The sequence below is a fragment of the Zosterops lateralis genome (assembly GCF_965231275.1).
Source record: "Zosterops lateralis genome assembly, chromosome: 24".
NCBI lineage: Eukaryota > Metazoa > Chordata > Aves > Passeriformes > Zosteropidae > Zosterops > Zosterops lateralis.
Genome location: NC_139784.1, coordinates 4,417,785 through 4,438,221, shown reverse-complemented (window position 1 = coordinate 4,438,221; position 20,437 = coordinate 4,417,785). Strand labels below are relative to the sequence as shown.

Below are 20,437 nucleotides of genomic sequence, written 5' to 3'. Positions count from 1 at the left end.
CACTACTGCAGAGGATTTGGATCAGCAGCATCCCATTTCCTCCAGGTAACAGTGACATCCTCCTCCGAGGAGCTCTCAGGTGAAAGAAATACTGCCAGGGCTGGATCCTGAACACAGGGATGAGCCTGACCCAGTGCCAGCAGTGACATGCCGGCCTCTTTCATTTTTATTTTGCCATTTGGAATCTTCAGGACTTGTCTCACAACAAAAAATGTGCCGTGGGAAAACAGAACAAACCAAAAGAGAATTTACAAGAATGAGATGGTTTTGCCCCGGTTTTATTGTTTTCCTGCGTGTTTGTGAGTTTTAGCACTTGTGCTCCCTCTGCCTCTCCCCGGGGATCACCCACGGTGTCAGGAAGGGATCAGCTCCCAGACTTTCTCCAGGAACCGAGCGCTGCAGTGCCCTTCCCGTGCTCCGCAGGCGGGTCATGCTCTATTTATCGGCTCATTTCCACACCCGAGTGCTGCAGTGCTGCTTCCTCCAGCCCTGCGAATTCCAGTGCCACGGGCTGTGCCAGCAAAACGGGACATCCAGAGCTGCCTGGCTCCGGGCTCTGCTCTCAGTCCCAGCATCACCTTGGGCTTGTTTCTCTCCCTCTGTGACACACACCGGGAGATTGATTCCCATCTCCAAAGGGCCCTGAGACCCTCAGGAGGTAGCAGAGTGTAAAAAGTGGGTTCTCCTGCCTGGTTTCCAGCTGGGTTTTGCCACTGTGTTGTTCAAGGTTTGGAGGAATGGGAATTGTGCTCGGTGGCCACGGACAGGGGCACTGGGGTTTAACTGTGAGGCTGTGCTGGAAGGAGAAGCTGCCAACTGCTGCCAGGAATATTTTTTGTGGATTTCCTGGGCAACACCTGCTCCCTGCAGCAGTGGTGAGAAGGGAAGAGGGAACAGTGTCTTCTTGGAAGGCACGAGCACATCTGAGCACCAAACTGAGCTTTTAGACCCTTAACAAAAATACTGAAGGGCACCAACTGCTCCCCTTGCCCCAAAGTGACAGGGCACACAGCTCTGAGACAGATTCAGAAACTTGCCCGGGAGATGATTCAGGGAAATAAAAACATACAAGGTTAATTGGGGCTTGATCCTGGTGGCATCTGCAGCTCCTGCATCCTGCTGCAGCTCCACTCCTGGCAGCACCATCCCACAGCGACAACTGTGTCCACAAAACCATACACTCATGGGATAGTGTGGGTTGCAAGGAACCTTGACACTCATCCAGTCCCACCCCTTGCCATGGGCAGGGACACCTTCCACTATCCCAGGGCGCTCCAAAGCCCGTCCAGCCTGGCCTTGGGCATTTCCAGGGATCCAGGGGCAGCTGCAGCTGCTCTGGGCACCTGTGCCAGGGACGGTTCTGCTGGTGGATGTGGTGACTCTGGGGGTCTCCGGTGGGTCCGGGTCTCCCGGTGGATCCGGCGGTCTCCGGTTCCCCCCAGCGGCGGCGGGAGCTGCGCTGGGCTCGGGGCCGCCAGGGGGCGCTGCAGGTGCAGGGGGGGGGGGCGGAGCGAGCGCGCGCGCGGGGACACGTTGGGGGACACGTGACTGCGCGTGCACAGGTGAGAGCGGGGGGTGGGGACAGGTGGGGACAGGTGGGGACAGGAGAGAGAAGGGGCCAGGTGGGGACAGGTGAGCACGGGGGGAGCAGGTGGGGACAGGTAGGGACAGGGGAGGGCACGTGGGGACAGGTGAGGGAAGGTGAGGACAGGTGAGGACAGGTGGGGACAGAAGATAATAGTGGGGACAGGTGAGCATGGGGGGAGCAGATAGGGGCAGGAGGGGACAGGTGGGGGCAGGAGGGGGCAGGAAAGAGCGGGGAGGACTGGTGGGGACAGGTGAGGGCAGATGGGCACAAGAGAGAACAGTGGGGACAGGTGAGCCCGGGGGAACAGGTGGAGGCAGGACGGGATAGGTGAACACAGCGAGGAGGCAGGTGAGGGTTCCCTACCTGGTGCCCGTGCTGTAAGACACACGGACAGCATTTCAGGGGAAAAATTACTGAAGTGTTTTGTAAGGGGGTGTGGGAACCTTTCCCTGGAAACAGATTTGCTGTCACTGAGTGTTTATTTCCATGAGGTCTGAGGGGGTGGACTGTGGGCTCTGGCCCCCGCAGATAAAACCAGTGGCATAGGTGGGGCGAGCGGGTTGTTTTTGTTCGTTTGTCTTCTGCACAAGCCACAATAAAGGACTTCTTTTTTCTGCTATGCAAACAAGGGGAAAAAGGCAAAACCCGAGTGGATAGATGTGTGTGGAGCTGGGGAGGTTTCAGTTTGCAGGGAGCGGGTCTGGGGAGGGAAATGGGGGAGTTCAGTTGTTCCTCACACACACAGAGGAGCACAGAGGGGCTGGGAGAGCATCTGAGGGGTTTGGGCACCCCCTGGAAAACAAGCCTGAAATCGGCGTCTTTCTGCACTAAAAGCTGTGAGTTTTCATTGCATCTTTGCTGACAAACACAGAATCAGGGAATATCCTGACCTGGAAGGGACCTAGGAGGATCATCCACTCCAGCTCTTGTCCCTGCACAGGAACACCCCAACAATCCCACCCTGTGCTCCTGGAGCTCTGTGAGCCTTGGGGCTGTGACCATTCCTGGGGACTGTGTTCAGTGCCTGAGCACCCTCTGGGATAAGTACCTGTCCCTGATATCCAACCTAAGTGTCCCAGACACAGCTCCAGCTGTTCCCTCGGGTCCTGTCCCTGGTCACCAGAGCAGAAATCTGGGCTACCCACCAGGAGGATGTACCTTTCCTCTCCAGGCCCTTCACCATCCTCACAGCCCCCTTCTGATGCTCTCAAATAGCTTTAGATCTTTATCTTTTACACAGGAATTACTCCAGAACAATTTGTTTACACAGTGGGGTTTAGGGTGACAGGACCTCCCAGCAGAGGGATGATTTACTGTCAGAGTTTCTGTGCCAGCCTCTGCCAGCTGTAGCTTCACCTCAGTGCAAAATTCACACCTCTGCAACGTTCATTGTCACCTTCATAAGGCTGAGAAGCCTTTGAGTTACTGATTACTGAAATTACAGTGTTTTCCTCAGTTCATCTACAAATTCAGAAGCTGAAGCCACCAGTTCTTCTGTGGTGAGATTGAATAGCACAGTGAGGCCTCGTGGAAAAAAGGGTGTGTTTGTAAAGCTTGCTTGAAAAAAGCATCTTCTGCTGCCTGACAAATCCCATTTTCCAGGCTGGGATTTTTCCAGAGCAGCTGCACTGAAGTTTCCCACAGGGTCCCACGTGGTAGGAGGTGGCTGGAAAAGGCCATTTATGTTTTTCAGAGTCGTCTAGGAAATTTGGGTACAAAGCCAGTGGAAGGTGATCTGTGGGAGCTGTCATTTTAACGGGAAGATGTAGGAAACAGCATGGAGTTTAGCACTGAGAATGGATTATTGAAGTTACATGGAAGAGGCATGGGCTGATCCAGAGGGAAAAGTCAAGTGAATCAAAGCCATTTAAAATCACTTGCAACAGATTTAAATGAAACCAAAGTGGATTAACTCCACTTTTTAGCCTGATTGCTGACAGAGGGGTTGCAAATGATATCACTGATACGATCTGAACCCACACCTTTACTTCAGGGTAAAGTTTTTCCCGAGTTTTTCTGGGAGTCCTGGCTTGGAGGGCAGGAGGTGTGTGTGCATCACTTCCCAGCCGTTCCCACATGGTGTCAGCAGCTCTCAAGGAGAGCTCTGTGGTCCGTCCTGGTCCTCTCTGGGGAGTTCAGGGGTTTTGCTGGCAGCCCTCTCCCAGGAATGGAGAACGTGTGACCCAAGCAGGAGGAGAGTGGCTCTGAGGGAAGGGCATGGAGGAGACCATGTCCCTGCTCTCCCCTATCCCAGCTTTCTGTCTCTGCTGCTTCCCAGGGCTGCAGCCAAAGGGGGATGGTGACCACAGTCTGGTGCTGGATGTGCTGTGGGTCACTCAGAGCCTGTCTGGGCTGTCCTGTCATTCCTGAGGTTGTCACTCAGGCCCTGGGGAGGTCACCAGTGTTTTGGGAGGTTTTTTCTGTTCTGGGCTTTTTCCTATAATATCTATTTGTTTTTGTTTCAGCTGTCAGGGAAGGAAGTATTTCCATCTTGGTCACTGGAGCTCAGTCTCATGGTGTGTTTCAGGCCGTGTGCCATGACCTCATCCATGGCTGCAGGAGGAATTGCCCTGTGAGGGAAGGCCCTTTCTGCACTGCTGGTTATAAAGGGGGCTCATGTCCCTGCTGGAGCTCAGGAGCAGGTCCTTGGTGGGGGAAGTCCCCTGGGAGGAGCAGCTTTTCTGCAGAGCTGATGCCTCATTAGAGCATCACTTCTGTGCCCTGGGGCAGCTGTGGCAGCTGTGGCCCAGCTGTGGGGCTGCTCCCCCATCCTGAGCTCCCACCATCCCAAACCATTCCATGATTCCACAATGCCCTTCTCTGGTGCAGGTCCAAAGACCCACAGCCTGGGTAGTGCCTGAAACCGGCTGCCCAGTGGAGACAGGAGGCTCTGACAGCTTTTCAGGGCTTGTTTGAGGTGTTGGGGAGCCCTTTTCTGTTGGTTCTCTGCAGCTCCAGAGCAGCCCCACGCCTCGGGCTGTTTGGGCTGTGCAGGCAGCGCTGGCACGTGAAGGTGGCTCGTGTGGGGACGGTGCTGCCAGGAGCTGCTGGCAACACAGCCTGGATGAGCCTTGTATGGATCTGGTGCCTTTCCAGGCCTGCTGCAACCCTCCAAAGCCAGTCTGTGGGGGCCCAGCCCTGCTCCCCCGCTGTACACAGCTGGGGAGTGACGTTTGAGCAGGAGCTTTGTCCCTACCTGTGAGCCCCTGGCGAGGCAGAACCAGGACCCACCTGCAAAAGTGTGAAACTCTTCAAAGGGGTTCATGCAACACAGCCCAGGAGCTGAGCCTGGGTTAGTCATCCATAAAGGGCTTTGTTTTTTTCCTCTCCCACTCCCCGCCCTGGCACAGGGGTTGAAGCTCTTTCTCACTGCTTGGTGTGGCCAAAACTTAGAAAAAAACATTTTATCTCCCAGGGAATCAGTCAGCTCTGCCCTGAAAACGTGAGTTTCTCTCTGTGCAGCCCCAGCAGCTGGGTTTTGCCCCAGTGAGGTTGGATTCTGCTGTGATTGCCCCAGAGTGAAACCAGGGCTGCTGGGACACGTGTGTGTGCTCACTGAGCTTCATGTGGAGGTGGGACCTTCCCTGGTGTGAAGACAAAGCCGTGGGTAAAACCTGCAGGATCCAGGAACTGGAACTGGTGAGAGAAGTTCTGATTTTGGTAACAGAGCAGTATGCACAGACTCCAAATCCTGGAAGGCCTTTTTGTCTATTTCACTGGAAATTACTTGGCCTTTTCCTCCCCTGCAGGATGATTCTGGACATTCATGTTGTCCTTCAGTCACCGAAATTTCCCAGTAAATCCCCTGATCACTTCACAATAATTTCTGTGCCAGCATTCAGCAGCAAAGAAAGGAAAGTAGCTCTCTGCTTGTTATTTTTTTTTCTTTTTTAGACAATTGAATTGAAAACAAAGCAGCAAAGGGAAGTTTCGGTTCCTGCACATGAGGAGCTGCAGGGGTTCAGTGGTGACAAATGCCTGGGCTGGCTCTGCAGCTGCCCTGCACGTGGAGCCAGAAGGCTTCCTATCTGTTCAGACCTGAATAAGGCTTCTACAACAAGCTGGGGCAGTGACAGGTTGTGGTTGAATAGCAACAATTGACTCTCTGCTGATTTAATATCAATACTCAACTCTGCAGAACTGGGGTCTTAGTGAAAGTGAAGAAATAGTTTTCATTTTGGGCAGGTCGGTGGCTGCCGCAGCTGGGGTTGAAATCTGGCTAAATCTGAACGTGTGAAATTGTGTTCATTTCAGCCAGAGGCTGTGGGGGCTCCCACACATGGGATGAGCACAGAGCCAGGGATATTCTACCTGGTTTCAGTGCCTGGGGAAGGAGCAGGACAGGCTGGGCTCTGTGAGGAGGAGGGCTGGGGACAGGACTCTCACTCCAGGGCTCTGACTGGTCCAGCAGTGGATTGTGCTGCTGTCATTGAATGCAGCAGGATGCTGCTTAGCTGGTTATTTTTCCTTACATCTCTACTGCATGTTCTTGCCCCCTGCTTGGTGCCAGCAGTTGGCTCTGAGCTGATTCTGCCACTTTCTAATCCATAAAAAGTCCTGGTCAGACTCTTTGATCCACTTGCTCTGAGATCATGAAGCTGCTTGTGATGACACAAAAGGCAGGGTGGTGTCTCAGCTGTCTCAGTTTCCCCAGGTCCCTCTTACAGTGGCCCAGGGATGGACAGAGCCCCACTGTGTCCCCTGGGGGAGGTGGCCCCAGGCAGGGCAGCTCTGCCAATGAGGACAGTTGGCAGCATAAGCAGCTCTCCCCTGAGATGTGACACCTCCACCCCCTGAACAGGAATTTTTTTTTCCTTACAAAAAAAGCTGTGGGGAGGAAGCCATAGCCTGCTCTCAGCTCTTCTGACTGATGCAATGTGCCCCCACCCTTCCCCATCACCCACGGGCATTATTTTTAGGGTTTGTTTACCTCACTCCGTTCCAGCTCATTCTTTTTTTGGGTGACAAGGACTTCCCTCACGCAGCTGCCCAGGTGGCACGCGAGAAACCACAGCCCCTGCCTGGAGAGTTTTCCCCTTCCCATCAAGTGATTTACAGCAGGTGATGGGGGACAGCACAGAGAGGGAGGGACACACCAGTGCCACGCTCTGAGACAGTTGGGAACAGCTGCCAAGTCCCCCCAGTGCCAGTTTATTTGCTCCTCATTCCAGTTTGGCTCCCACCCAGCCCAGATCCATTTGGCACTAAGGGCTTTCAAACTATAACTTAAAAATACACATGCACAGAGATAAAGGAGTGTCAGGGAAGGAGAAATGATCAGCAGTGGTATTTGTCCAGAGTGATAAAAAGTCCAGGGTTTCTGGGGGATGCAGGAGTCCCCACAATAACCTGGAACAGGGATTGCAGGAACCACCCAGACTCCACACAGCTGGGACTGGGCAGTCACTCCCCTACCTTTGTATAGTGTAAGACAAACTTTTGTCCCCTTTCTCTAATGAGGGACAGGATTTTTATTGGCTTTTTAAAGAAGATTTGGAACTGTGAAAGGAAATGGGCAGCTCTGGCTGGTGAAAGGTACTAAAATAGGTTAAATTAATTTGAGAAATACACTTTTTTTTTTTTTTTTTTTTTTTTTTTTTTTTTTTTTTTTGGTAAGAAGTTCTGTGTGACTTGGCTACAATATTTATGTCCCGAGTTGTGATTTTGTGTGGTTGCTTCGTTGGTAAGTTTTACTCGTTTAAGTTAGGGCTTTTAGGTGGAGTCTGTTTTCTTAATCAAGAAAGTTCCTGAATCTTAAGAGTTTGGCTGACCTCAGAGGAGCAGGGGGAATGGTTAAAAGTGCTGTGGCTCTCTGCAAATCCCCAGTTCTTATTCCAAGCCCTGCTCAACCTTGTGCACAGATGAGCTCTTGGGGCAGTTGAGGACCTGCCCGTGGTGAGACCCAGTGTTTATTTAAGGATCCCTGGGTTTGGGGTTCTGCCTCTTCAGTTGTGTAGTGCTGTAATCTGGAGATGCTTCTTGAGTCTCTGGGCCAGGTGCTGAAACTCACCTTGTCCTTTCTCCTCCAGGAGAAAACGTGAGACTTTCATGGCTCAGTGAAAGCAGAAATGGGCCTTAGCTCTGTCACTGAGCTTCTGTCACCTTGTGTTCTTTGAGTTTCTTCCTCTTTGATTCTGTGGTTACAATTACAAGACACTTTTGGTGAAGGATATGGGTCCCCCCTCGCTCTCCTCCCCTCTGTGTATTTTGGGGCATGAATTAACTGGGGAGGTCAGGCAGGAACATTGTGTTCATTGTTTTATTTGCAGTTCTTACTCTCACCCTGGATGTGGGTTATAGCACCCAGGGCTGCTGCCTCTCTCTGTGAGAAATTTCCTCACTAACATGGTAGTTTAGTACTGAATTTTAATTAAATGTGAACAATAAAATGCTACAGCTCAAAGAATTTACACTTAAGTGTTGATGAGTAGTAGTCATTAGGTACATCCAGCTGTGGAGCAGCATCAAGACAGGTGGGTTAATAGTTAAAATAAAAATTCCTTAACTCGCTGCTGACGTGTTTCTTTTATAATCCATCAGCAGAGGAAATAGACCAACATTTTTCTATTTAGTTTATTTCCTATGCTCTCTTTCCTGCAGGGCAGCACTGCTATGAAGCTGAGCTGATCAAGCACTCCTGACAGGACAGAAGGATTGACAGGGACTGTACAAGGATGGAGAAAGTGCAATGGAAAACCAGAAGTATTTTGTTTAAATTGTTATAATTTATTTTTCTCAGGTAGCAAAATACAGTCAGTTTTCAGACATTAGTGGGGAACCTCAGGCTGGGATCTTAGGCCAACGTTAACATGACTCATCTAAATTAGATGCAAATTTGTTCTGTCCGTTAAATTTAACCAGGGAAAGCCAGGCCCTCTGACATCAGCATTGCCTCACTGAGGCACCAGCTGCAGCTGTCCCAGAGGGTGTCTCTGCATCTCATTTATGGGAGCAGCTGTGTGTTATCCTATTTGGAAATTCATCAGGTCTGTAAGGACCTGAAGACCTCTTCATTTGCAGGAGGGGAATAGCTTTTATCTACAGGACACCAGTACAGCTCCATGTGCTGGGGGAGCAGTTTCCTGGCTGCAATAAGGTGAATGGATTCTGCATAAAAAGGTCCCATGGAAGCAGAGTGTTCTTTAGGTACATTCATTAACAGATTGAACTTAGTCTAAAGCAGCTTTACATATTGAATATACATTAACAAGGTATTGTTACTGATGAGGAAAACTGCAAATATCCCGTGCTTGGGGTGTTCCTGGCTCTGGCCAAGATTGTGATAACTGTGTCTTGCCCAAATAAGGATGAGAAGGAAACCAAGGGCAAATAGCTGTTCAGTGTCAGTTGTCACCCTGTGTTTCGTGTGACAGAGAAGCAGCACTTCTGTGCAGTTACCTGGGCATTGTAAATGAAAATGAGTTCAACAGTTGAGCACAGATAGGTAACACAGAGCAGAATGTCCTCTCTTCCCAAATCCCAGCCCTTGACAAAAATCCCGTACACCAGAGGCAAATGGTTTATGGAGAATTTATTTAGATTTGGTGGCAGCCAGGTAAATAACTGGCAGTGCTGTCTCAGACCAAGCCAGTGAATTCTTTCTTGGAAGGCTGATTTTAATCCTCAGTTCTCTAAAGCACTGCTCTCCAACCCATGAACCAGAGAGTTCTCTGTGTGACTCCTGATGGATCCATGTGTTGAAAAAAAAGGATAAATGTCTGTTTAGTGAGTGTTTTGCTGCTCATGGCTCTGTGTGTTCAGGGGAACATGGATGTGTCTCCTCTGTCAGTCCCGGGAGCAGCTCCAGGCTGAGACCTCTCACCGCTGGTGATGTCTCTGGGAGATCTGGGTGCTGTGGGATCACACAGGGCAAGGACAGGGACAGCTGCACAGAGCATGCAGCAGCTCCTCCCAGCTGACGTTCAGCTGTCCCAAAACAGCGGTTCCCAGAGCGTTCATCTGTCATCAGGAATCTTCGCTCTTCCCGTAAAAGATCCAGCTGGAATTACAGTCTGGGCTCCTCCAAGGTCTGACTTTCCACGACAATAATCTGCTGTTCAGCTGCCGTGGCCCTGGCAGTGGTGGGGCTTGTTCAGAGCAAACCTCAGAGAGCGGCGTCTTTGTTGGTGCCGACAGCACCGATGCTAAACACGCCCCAGTAGCTTATGAGTGAAATACAGATCTGACTTCAAAGGCTGCTGAAGTCCTGCTAGAAGGACTGGGAAGGGAGGAGAAAACCCACATTCATATTTATCTCAAGGTCAGCAGGTGATAGCCCAGAAACAGGATACAGGCAGAAGTAAAATGGAATTTGTATTTTACCTGACAGAGCTACGAGTGGCTACAATATTATACAAAGTAATTGAAATTATGGCTAGAGTTTGTATGGATTTCTCATTAGCTGTGGTCATCTCTCACTTTTCATGGGGGAAGGCAGAGCAGTCGTGTGCTGAGATGCTCCACAGCTGGGGTTGTGTGTTGGATCGAGCCCGAGGCTGTGGGTGCGGGTTGGCCTTGGACTGACTCAGTGCAAGGGCATTTCTGTGGGATTGCAGAGCTGTTGTCTCGTTAAAAGCAACATCAAAGCAAGGGTGATGCTCCCGGCAGCTCAGCTCCAAACGACAGCTCTGCTGCTCTGTTTTCTCTTGGTACTTGTCACTTTTAGGGTAAATGTTCTATTTTGAGCATTTCTTATTTTGACAAGGGAACAACTAAGCTGAAATGACAGGAGAAATTGCAGACTCACCACCTCTCCCTTGCTTTGCTATTAGTGACAACTCTGTTGTAAGGTCTCTCCACCTGTGGGATATTGGCCAGCAGTCTTTGCTGCTTGAATTAGGGGGAGGCTTCTGGATTTTCCCCTCGACTTTTCTGCAGCGTGGCAGGTCTTGCTCTGCCAGGAGTTCAGACTAGAGAAAATATCCAAAACCATTCCAGCTCGACCCAAGCGTGCCTGGAGCTCAGCTCACGGGGAGAAGGTGGTGGTTGTCTCTGTCTCCATGGCGAAGGAGGACCTCTTGTTGTCACGGCAGGAGGTGAGCTGCGCGAGGCGCTCCTGGCTCAGGCAGCCCAGCTCCTTCAGCAGCTTGAAGAGGTCAGTGCGGAATTTGACGCCGATGAAGGCGTAGAGGAACGGGTTGAGGCAGCATCGGAAGCAGGCCAGGGTGTAGGTCACATCGTCTGCCACGTCCAGCTTCTTGCTCTCCTCACAGGAGCTGGTCTGGTTGAAGGCTGAGATGGTCTTGGCCAGCATGACTCCATTGTAGGGCAGCTGGAAGACGACAAAGACGATGACCACGGCGATGATGACCTTGATGGCTTTGTTCTTCTCAAAGTTGCGGGCCTGGAGTAACGTTTTGATGATGACGAGGTAGCAGAAAGACATGACCAGGAGGGGAATTAAGAAGCCAAACACCATTTGGGACACTTTGATGCCGGTGTTGAAGGTCTGCAAGTCATTAGCAATGATGGAACAGCGGGGATTGCTCTCTGGGTTGTTCACACCACTGTGGACCAGCTCAGGGATCGAGAGGATGAAGGCCAGGAGCCAGATGAGGATGCACGTCACCTTGCTGATGAAAATCATCCGGGGACGCAGGCGATGGGCCGAGGCAGCCTGGACGATGGCGAAGTACCTGTCGATGCTGATGGACAGGAGGAGCAGCATCCCACTGAAGAAACTCATTTTGCAGATGCAGTAGACAGCTTTGCAGGCAAAGCTCCCAAAAAGCCAGTATGTGGCTGCACTCGTGGCCCAGAAGGGAAGGGTCAGCAGGAAGAGGATGTCTGCCAGAGCCAGGTTCAGCAAGTAGATGTCTGTCATGGTCTTCAGCCTCTTGAAGTAGATGTAGGTGAGCATGACCAGCCCGTTCCCCAGCAGCCCCATGAAGCAGATGAGGCTGTACATGGCTGGGAGAAAGGCAGCACGGAAGTTACGGACCTCCTCCTTCTCACACACCGACACGAACATGCTGTAGTCGATGGTGCTGTTGGAGTCGTAGTAATCAGTGACATTGTCCCCGCCACAGAACTAGAACAGGAAAGAGAAATGGTGTGTGTTGAGACAAAGACTGTGTTGTCTGTGTGGCTGTGCCAGGAAAAGAGCCTGGAGAGAAGTCCCAGGGAGTTCCTAAGTGCTATCTCCTGCCAACATCACAAACAGAGCTGACACAACCTCGTGGCTGAAAGTGTTTCCCATAAATATGTGAGGTTTGGGGCTTTTTGGGGGGCTCCAAGTGGGAATTCCACCAGAAATGTTTTGTTCTCAGCCAAAGTAACACCTGCAAGCCCTCAGATGTGTGGCAGCTTTCCAGAGTGTTCCAGGACCTGCCTCCAGCTGTGTGTGCACAGCCAGCTGTCAGATAAAACGTGGGAAATAAAACACCCTTCAGCTAAATTAAAAATCAACGAAGGTGCTGGTGAGAGCGTGAGGAAGCTCAGTGAGTGCAGCAGGAAGTTGTTTCCGTGTCGGCACGGACACGGGGCTGCATCTTATTCAGGCCCCTGATTTCAGTTCTGATTACTCTTGTTTCATCTTCCTACACTGCCGTAACCTGCGGGGCAGACAGAGCCTGTGGTATCTGTGCCCTGCTTTTTGTGACTTATTAGTCTCCAGAACCTTCTCCCCACTGCACGGACATGAAAGGTTTCCCGTGGATACCCCCACCCTTTATCAGAGAGCATCTCGGTGCTCTCCATCTCAGGTTTGGCTTTCACCACATCCTGCCAGGCCGGCAGCAGTGAAAGGGAAAAGCAGGGGCTCGTGCTTTTCACTGAGCCCCCGGGAGTCCCATGGGCCGGGAGGTGGCCACTGCTGCTGAGGGACTGTGGGCACTGGGACCTGGCCCCGGGTTTGGGAGCAGGTCGTGGCACAGCTCTGTGCTTGGGGTCCTCCTTGCTGAGCCAGGGGACTCTGAGCAAGAGCAGACAGGGAAGATGCTGAACTCTTCCTCCTCAGGCACATCCCTCGCCAGCTCTGTGCTTGGTCAGAGCCCAGCACCTTGACCAGGAATTTGCATGGAGCAGGAACCAGCTGCTCCCTGAAATCAACATGATGCACTCCTGTCTGTCCTGGAAATGCTCATTTTGGGGCTAAAAGGGGACTCACACAGCCCAGACCATCTGAAAATCACTGTGTTTGTCATCATTTTTCTCTCCTTTGTTTTGTTTCTCGTTTGTTTTTCTCTAGCTGGGCTCTGGTCTCACCTCCCACCTCCCACACCCCACACTGAATCCTGGGGTGAGCAGCTGTGTCCCCACACATTTCTGGGACTGTGGGTGGCTCTTCTGAGTTTTTGAGATGTCCCTTTACCCACAACACGAAGCAGTTGGATATCAACAATGTTGTTGAAAACATCTTACCTGAAAAATGAGCGGCAGGCTGAAAACAAGGCTGACCTTTAGCTGCTTGCCTAGGGAAGAAGGAGATTCTGTTAGTAACTGAGTGGGGGTTTCCACATGGTTCTCACTTTGAAAAAGCAGTTGGTCATGTTGCCCATGGCATTGTGAACCCTGCCGAGCCCTCACCACTGAGGAAACCAAAAGATGGCAGCACGATAACCCAGGGTCATGTGTGTTACTGTCAGAGCTCTGGTGGAGTCCCAGGAGTCTGGCCCCTCTGGCTTCACGGAATCACTGAACAGTTTGGGTTGGAAGGGACCTCTAAAGGTCATTCAGTCCAACCCCCTGCAGTGAGCATGGGTGTCTTCCACTAGACCAGATTGCCCCAGGACCCTGTGCAGTGAAGGCTGAGAACTGGGGACTCTTTAACTCGGGCATGGTGCCCCCATTTTGGTTTTATCCATTACTTTTCCCTGCAGGCAGCCAGCAGCCTGTTCCCTTGTGTCTGAGCAGTGAGGAGGCAGCTTCATCCATGTGAAAATATCCAGCTGTGAGGGCCATAAATCCAGCCCAGCTGTGCCCATGTGGTGCCTGGGCTGTGGAGAGGAGAGCTCAGCTCCCCATGGGACAGATAGTAGCTGAAATTTATTTCTTGTCTCTAAATGTCAGGAGTTGCCTTCTGCTGCCTTGGGATGTAAAAATACAGAATGCTGACAGCTGGGAGGAAAAACTCAATTCAGAGCCAGGTGTGATGTTGCTGAGAGCAATCTCAGCCGAGCAGCTCTTCCTGCTGTGGTTAGCAGGGCAGGGGCCAGGGAAAGCTTTCTCCTTGCTGGTTTTACTGATCGTACCAGCATCTACCTCAGGCAGTTGTCACTGAAAGTTGCTCAGCTTGAAGGTGGCAGTGAGAAAGCCCCAGGCTCCACTCTGGTTTGAGGAGATGTGTCCCTCCCTGAGGGGTGCCTTGGCCCAGGATGTCCCTCCAGGCACTGGCTGTCCCTGCAGCCCCCCTGCTGTTGTTGCACTGGACCAGGATGATGAACTTCCACTACAGATAATTGCACCCACTGCACCAAGTCCCCGTGTTAAGTCACACGTAACAGCTTCACAAGTAACAGTTACCTGCGAGAGGGGATGTTTTTAATACATGTGGGTGAGAGATCCTCAGCCACGTGTGAAAAACGTGTACTGCTCATCTCCAAGCCTGTGGTGAGCACCCCCCTGAGGTCTCCTAGAAGCTCTGTCTCATCTTCCCCCCTTATTTTCATCTTTTATGCTCATGCAGCTGTGTGCTCTGTTGTGTTCATCCTCCTCTCACCTTCTCCAAACCCTCCTGGGAGTATCTGAGGGGTTCCCATGGGAACCTTTAGTGCAGGTGACTCAGGAGTGGAGGAGCACAAGGCAGGGACTGAGGATGAAGTGAAGCTTCTGGCTGTTCTGTCCAGCCACTGGCTTTCAGTGTGACCACTCCCAGACTGCAGGAAGAGGTTTGGTGTCTGCTGTGGTTGTCTCCTGTTCAAACTGCTGCCAGGCTTTTGCATATGACACAGGAAATACACTAAAAGCCCCAAGGACTGAGACCCACTAGGTGAGTTTAAGCAAGCACAGACTTGTGCCCTTCCTGCCTGGGATACAGGCATGGGATCCCTGACTGTGCAAGCACTACAGCAGCCTTTAGTCTTCTGTTGCACCTTCTAAATAGCTTAGTTTCCCTGGGACTCCTGGAGCTGGTGCTCCTGGCAGCCTGTGGATGGGCAATGAGTACCTGTGCTGGTAGCCCAGCCCCACCAGGAAATTACTCCTGTGGCAGCTGGATAAGAGGCAGAGGAGAACCACCCTCATTCCATGGAGGAAAAGCACCCACCTAAACCAGACTCCACCAGCTTTCCGTGTCTTGGTTTGCAAACTCCAGGTCCAGCCCTCGCTTAACCTGACCAGTCCCACCCCCAGCCCTGCTGAGGGCTCCTTTGCTCTGTTCTGTTTTCTTATCTCCCTGCGAAGGTCTAGAAAAACAGGACCGAGAACGTGACTCAACCAACTCCTGAAACAGTTCAGCCGATATCATTCCTTTGAAGATCATCAGAGGTTTCTTTTTTCTCCCCCTTCTCAGTTGCCGTTTCAAGTCTCTTAAATGTCAAATGACTTTTCAATATGAAGAAAGCCTGTGCTGTTTCTGCCCCTCTTCTGTGCCCCCACCTTAGATTACACATTTGCAAAAGCACAGCCAGAGAGGCCCTGCTGCCTCTTGCTCACTCTGCACCAGTTTGAACACCTTTGTGTCACTGGTTTCAGTCAGATTGGACAGGATTTGCATCTCCCCAACCTGTCCTGTGGTCTGAGGCAGTGGGCAGAAACAATTATCATGAATCTTGCTTTGCAGTTTATCAGGCAGTTTAGGTGGATTTCTTTACTTTTTCTTTCTATTTTACATCTCCTGGCAGTTGGCTGCTGTGGGTATTTTCTTAAAGTTTTAAAAGTTTTGTTCCTCAAAATACTAAGGAAAAAAAACCCCTCTCAAAAGTCCCCGCAACCAGTTGCAGTAGAAACCTCATTTATAAAAATACACCAAAACCCCACCACAACAAATGAGTCAGCCTGGCCCTGAAGCCCCCATGTCTCTCAGCCTGGGGGGTGCTGGCTTGTGGCCATCCTTGTCCTGAAGGAAACAGGTGGAAAGGGGAATTGAAGGAAGGAAGGAAGGAAGGAAGGAAGGAAGGGGTCTGCTCATGGCAGGGGATGGGAACCCCTCGGTTTTACAATCTTCCTCCACAGATTAAGCCCAAGGAGGGGTAAATCATCCCTGACAGCTGTTGAGCTGTTCAGGATCCCTCAATAGCAAAGGGAAAGAAACAGATGTTTTTAAGTCCCAGTTCAGGTGCCTTGGGGTGTGGGCACCTGGGGTGGGCACCTGGGGCACAGTCAGGCCATGCTGTGGCAGAAGGGTGGGTGAGTTTGGACAGGTAGATCCCTCTCAGTTTATTTGGATCTCCCTCAGCACCAGCTACTAATTGTAAGCAAGGTAGGAGCAGCTGCAGGAGCAGTGAATCCCATCAGGAGCACCCAGAAAGACCTCTGACAGTGGAAATATTTGGTATCAGGACATCTGCCTGGAAGAGGAGAGAGACACATCCCTGAGACTGGTTAATCAGATCACACAAATGACCAGGGCAGCTCATGAGGCTCTGGATGCTGCTGCTGTCAGAGAGCAAAGCAGGAGCTGGGAATGCTTTAGGGATCAGATGGATGAGAGCAAAGCAGGGGTGGGGAAAGCTTTAGGGAGCATTGGCAAAGCTGAGCAAACCTGCTCTGGGCAAACCCTCGTGGTGAAAGAATGATTTTTAGCTATCCAGGATTGCAAAGCAAGAGTTCTGGCCTCAGCACACGTGTAGGCAGTGATTAACTGCTCTCTGTATTTTATACATGTACCAGTTTCTGGTGCCCCTTCTCCAGCAGTACAGGAGGCTTCTGGGGAAAGAACCAGGTATTTCTGAGAAAAGTTAATCAGACTTAAGTGATCTAATGACTATTGGCAGTTAACAGCCCGTTCTTCCCCTTGCCCTCCTCACAACTGGCAGAGGAAGGACACTGTCATCTCAGGAGTGAGTGGACCCAGTGAAACCCAGTCATGCTCTTATTTCATGTGTTCACTGATCTATCACAGAAGAAAGTTTTTAATTATCTACCTCCACTCCTTTCAGGAAACTGTGAATCAAAAGACAAGATAACAAGAGAGAAGCAAGTAAAAATTTTCCCGCCTAAATGAACCAGTTATGTTTCAAAGAAAGCACCATGGTGGTGCATCTTCCAAGAAAATGAAATACTCTGAAATACAATAGTAGAAGAAAAAGTCCAAAGCAGGAACATTATCATAATTTGCTCAGGTTCTCACTGATTTTTTCTTTTCCCTGTCATGATTAACCTTTCCCAGGACCTAAGTCTAGCTGCCTCTGGACACTGAACCCCTTGGATCAAGCAGCCCACAAAGTGCCCACAGGATGATGCAGAAGCCAGAAGGTTAAATGAGAAGAATGATGTGTGATGGGCAGGTCCAGCTGGGTGTTTTTTTGGATGCAGGGATTCCAAAATCCAGGAATGTCCTAAGCCATTGATTGCCAGGAGCTCTGAGGAGACATCCAGGGGAAAGAAGACTCCCTTGGCCCATTCCCTGCTCCTGCTTGGAGGGTTCTGTGGCACCTGCCCCCCTTTTCCCTCCATCCCCCAGAGCTTCCTGCATCCCTGGAGCATCTCCAGAGCTTCCTTTATTGCCCAGAACTTCCTTCATCCATCCCCCGACCATCCTCAGAGCATCCTGCATCGCCAGTGCATCCTGCTTCCCCCAGTGTTCCTGCAGATATTTTTTAATAGAAATAATTTGCAAAACACTGGATGAAGTTAGTGAATGAACTCAGCTCTTTTTGCTCCCAATTCCTTGATTCACTGAATTAAAATGTTACCAGGGAGAGTGTTCTCTCTCTCTCTTTTTTTTTTTTTAAATTAAGGACACAGAAGAAAAGGTGTGAATTATGCAAGATTCCATTCGCTTCGGAACAAAAGGGCTCCTTTAAATTCCCTCCCAACCTTTTTTTAGTATTTGTTTCTGAAGTGATTTGAGGTTTTTGAGCTTCTAAAAGAGAACTGTGCATTTTTTTAATAGTAAAAATGAGGAAGATGAAAGTCTTTTATATTCTTTAAATACCCTGATAGAAACGTCCCACTCCTGTGCCACAGGGCAGGGACTGAGCATCATTAATAAAGCTGAAGACACAGCCCGAGCCTGCAGCCCAGGTACTCACCCCCATCCATGGTGTGGTTCTAGCAGGGTCCAGTCACAGAGGTAGTGAGAGCATCACCCACTCCAGCGCTGCCTCCCCAGCTCCTGCCAGGGACCCTCCTTGGGGAACTCTGCTTTTATACTTCCTGCCCCTCTGTGAGCAGCTACGGGCACCCTGATGTCACTGACATTTAGTAGACCCTCCTCCTCCTGCTGCTTCTCATGTGTTCAGGGCTGTGCTGAGCTCTCGGGGTGCTCAGGTGATGCCTCAGCATGTTCTGCACACCCAGAGCTGTTACTGACACTCAGAGAAGTGAAGTGGGCTCTGCTTTTGGACTCGCACATGAGTCCACATGGTCTGTGGTGAAAGAAATGGGAAGGAGGCTCTGTCTAACCTTCCCTCTCCAGCAAATCTTCCTTCATCTGTGGAGTCCTCAGTGCTGGAGGAAACAGAGGACCCCATCCCATCCCATCCCATCCCATCCCATCCCATCCCATCCCATCCCATCCCATCTACCAGACCTGTTTTGGGAAGGGTGTTCAGGATGAAAAGCCTCAGTGCACGATGGGGACTCAGTGTTTTCTGAGCCTGAGAATTGCTTGTTCTTCTCAAGATCAGAAAATATCAAGTCCACACACAGGACTGTCCATGACCAATAGCCCTTCATCCTTCTCCCTCACTACACTGTCAGCAGCTCAGTGACTTCTCCCCCTCTCTCTTTCTGGGTATTTTTGTCTTTCCCAAAAGACTCTGCACTTTGTCAATGTCATGCCTCCCCCCAAGTCAAACCACTGGCTTTCATTTGAGGCTCTGCTCTTGGAACAGACCCCTCAGATAGAGGGGTTGTTTTTCAGTCAGAAATGTCTCCAGGTCCTCACAAATTTGCCTCTTTCCTAAGCCAGGCTCACCTAGAAGTGATGCCTTTTTCATCTTGTCCTCTCTGTCTTCTTATGCTATGTCAGTGCTGTTATTGCAGCCAGATGGAAAAATAATTTCAATCAAAATTTCCAAAAATTTCCATCACAGGATGGATCTCAGCCCAAATTTAATATATCTGAACCTGAGGGGAGTTTTGAGGCTCCTGTGGATCATCTTAGGTCCTTTATGAAGACTCAGATCCAGTTTCAGACCCTCCTTTGACATGGTCCCAGCCCAACTCAAAATCCTTCCCAGTGCTTCCCTCTCAGTGGAGCGGTGCTGGTGTGTTTCTGAGCCCATTCTGGGGTGCTCAGGGAACAGGGTTCTGGGGTACTCAGGGTCAGGATTTGGGGTTTTAGGGGGGGCGGGGAGCTGGGGCAGGAGAATGGTGACGATTTTCCTCTGCTCACACAAGGTGACCCTTACTTGCCTGGTGCCCTCTGAGTGCGCAGCACTGACTCCTCCGCACCTTTCCTGGCACTTATCTCAGTCAGCAGGTGCTGTTCACATCTCTGCAGCTATTTATTGCTCTGTTTGCCTTTGTTCATCAGGTACCCAGGCAGGTATGCTGCCTCGAGAGCTTTATCTCGTAACCACTTCCGCCAAGGAGGACCTGAGATGAAAGACTTCCCTTGGGTACTGGCAGAATACTCGGAATCCAGGGGTGTAACAGCTCTGTGGAGACTTTATACAGGGTCACAGCCCTGCCTGGGGAGCCGTGGGTGTGCAGAGGGGGCATGGGCCCCTCTGGGTGCTCTGAGCTCACCCAGCTCCAGGGAGAGGCACCAGGCACAGTTCTGGTGGATCCATCCCTATGTCCACACTGACTGAAGCCAAAGGTGAGAGAAGGGAGGCAGGCAGGTGGTTTGCAGCTTGTTTTCTGCACATGGTCCCAAGATTCAACTTCAAAGTTTTGGTACATGGCAAACTCTGTTGTTAGAGCCCATTCAAGCAAACGGTTTTTCTTAAAAAGAATGGGAGTGTTTAAAATGGGAATATTTAAAATAAACAATATGCTGTCTATGGATGACACTGAACTTCCTGTACAGTCATGTTTTATACTCAGGGAGTTCTCAGAACATTTATTAAATCTTTGCTTAATTTGATTGTGTATATTTGCAGCCTATTTCATGCCTGAGTGATGATTCCATCTCTTTTACACATTGCCTGAACCTGGGCATCCCATGAGCTGCTTTTCACAACACTGTGATCCTGTGTGAGCAGAGAGACCAAACTCAGACAGTGCCAGACCTGAGCTGTGCCCATGAAAGCCATTGCACTGTGCTACTAGAACCTATTTATTATTCCAAAGTTAATTAACTATATAAAAAGAATCAAATTACCAGGTATTCCAGTCTCTGGGTGCCTCTGCTCCCCTCCAGCACTCCACTCCAGGAGAGTGGGAGTCAGTGATGTAAACCTGCTGCCCAGGCTGCAGCAGGAGCTGGGTGGCAGCTTTCATCCATAAACCTCTCAGTGAAAATGCAGCTCCTGATAAATTCTACAGGAAATTGCTCAGATTTCAGTTCAGTTCTCATTGGTTCAACTTGAACTGAAATATTGGGTTGAACTGAACTGCGTGATCTTGAATTATCCTGACATTAAATTACAACTCACTCAGCAATGGAACATCACAAGGAAGTTTAGCTCTGTTTCACATCCCTGGCCCGTGTGTAAAACTGGAATTCCTGTGGGATGTCCCAACACAGTCTCACAGACATCCTGAGGTGGGAAAGATCCCAGAGCTCCAGAGGAGAGGGTTCCCACATGCAGGCTGGGGGACCTGGGAAATCAGAACTCAGGGCTTTGCCTAAGGAGG

At 50.6% G+C, this 20,437-nt stretch overlaps 1 protein-coding gene across 1 annotated transcript; it reads right to left on the bottom strand.

Annotated features, from left to right (window-relative positions):
• Positions 1-8,454: 8,454 nt before the first annotated feature.
• Positions 8,455-17,883, bottom strand: CCR7 (C-C motif chemokine receptor 7). The gene is made up of 3 exons (XM_083877497.1): positions 17,722-17,883; positions 12,950-12,999; positions 8,455-11,618 (listed from the first exon to the last, which is right to left on the bottom strand). The coding sequence occupies exons 1-3, from the start codon at positions 17,729-17,731 to the stop codon at positions 10,554-10,556; spliced, it is 1,125 nt and encodes a 374-aa protein (XP_083733623.1). The 5' UTR covers positions 17,732-17,883; the 3' UTR covers positions 8,455-10,553.
• Positions 17,884-20,437: the final 2,554 nt, after the last annotated feature.

Bases quoted from the DNA above. Each gene is read 5' to 3' on its own strand.
- CCR7 (XM_083877497.1), bottom strand. The intron at 11,619-12,949 runs GTAAGATGTTTT...TTCCTGTTCTAG, and splicing joins GCCTGCCGCTCATTTTTCAG to TTCTGTGGCGGGGACAATGT.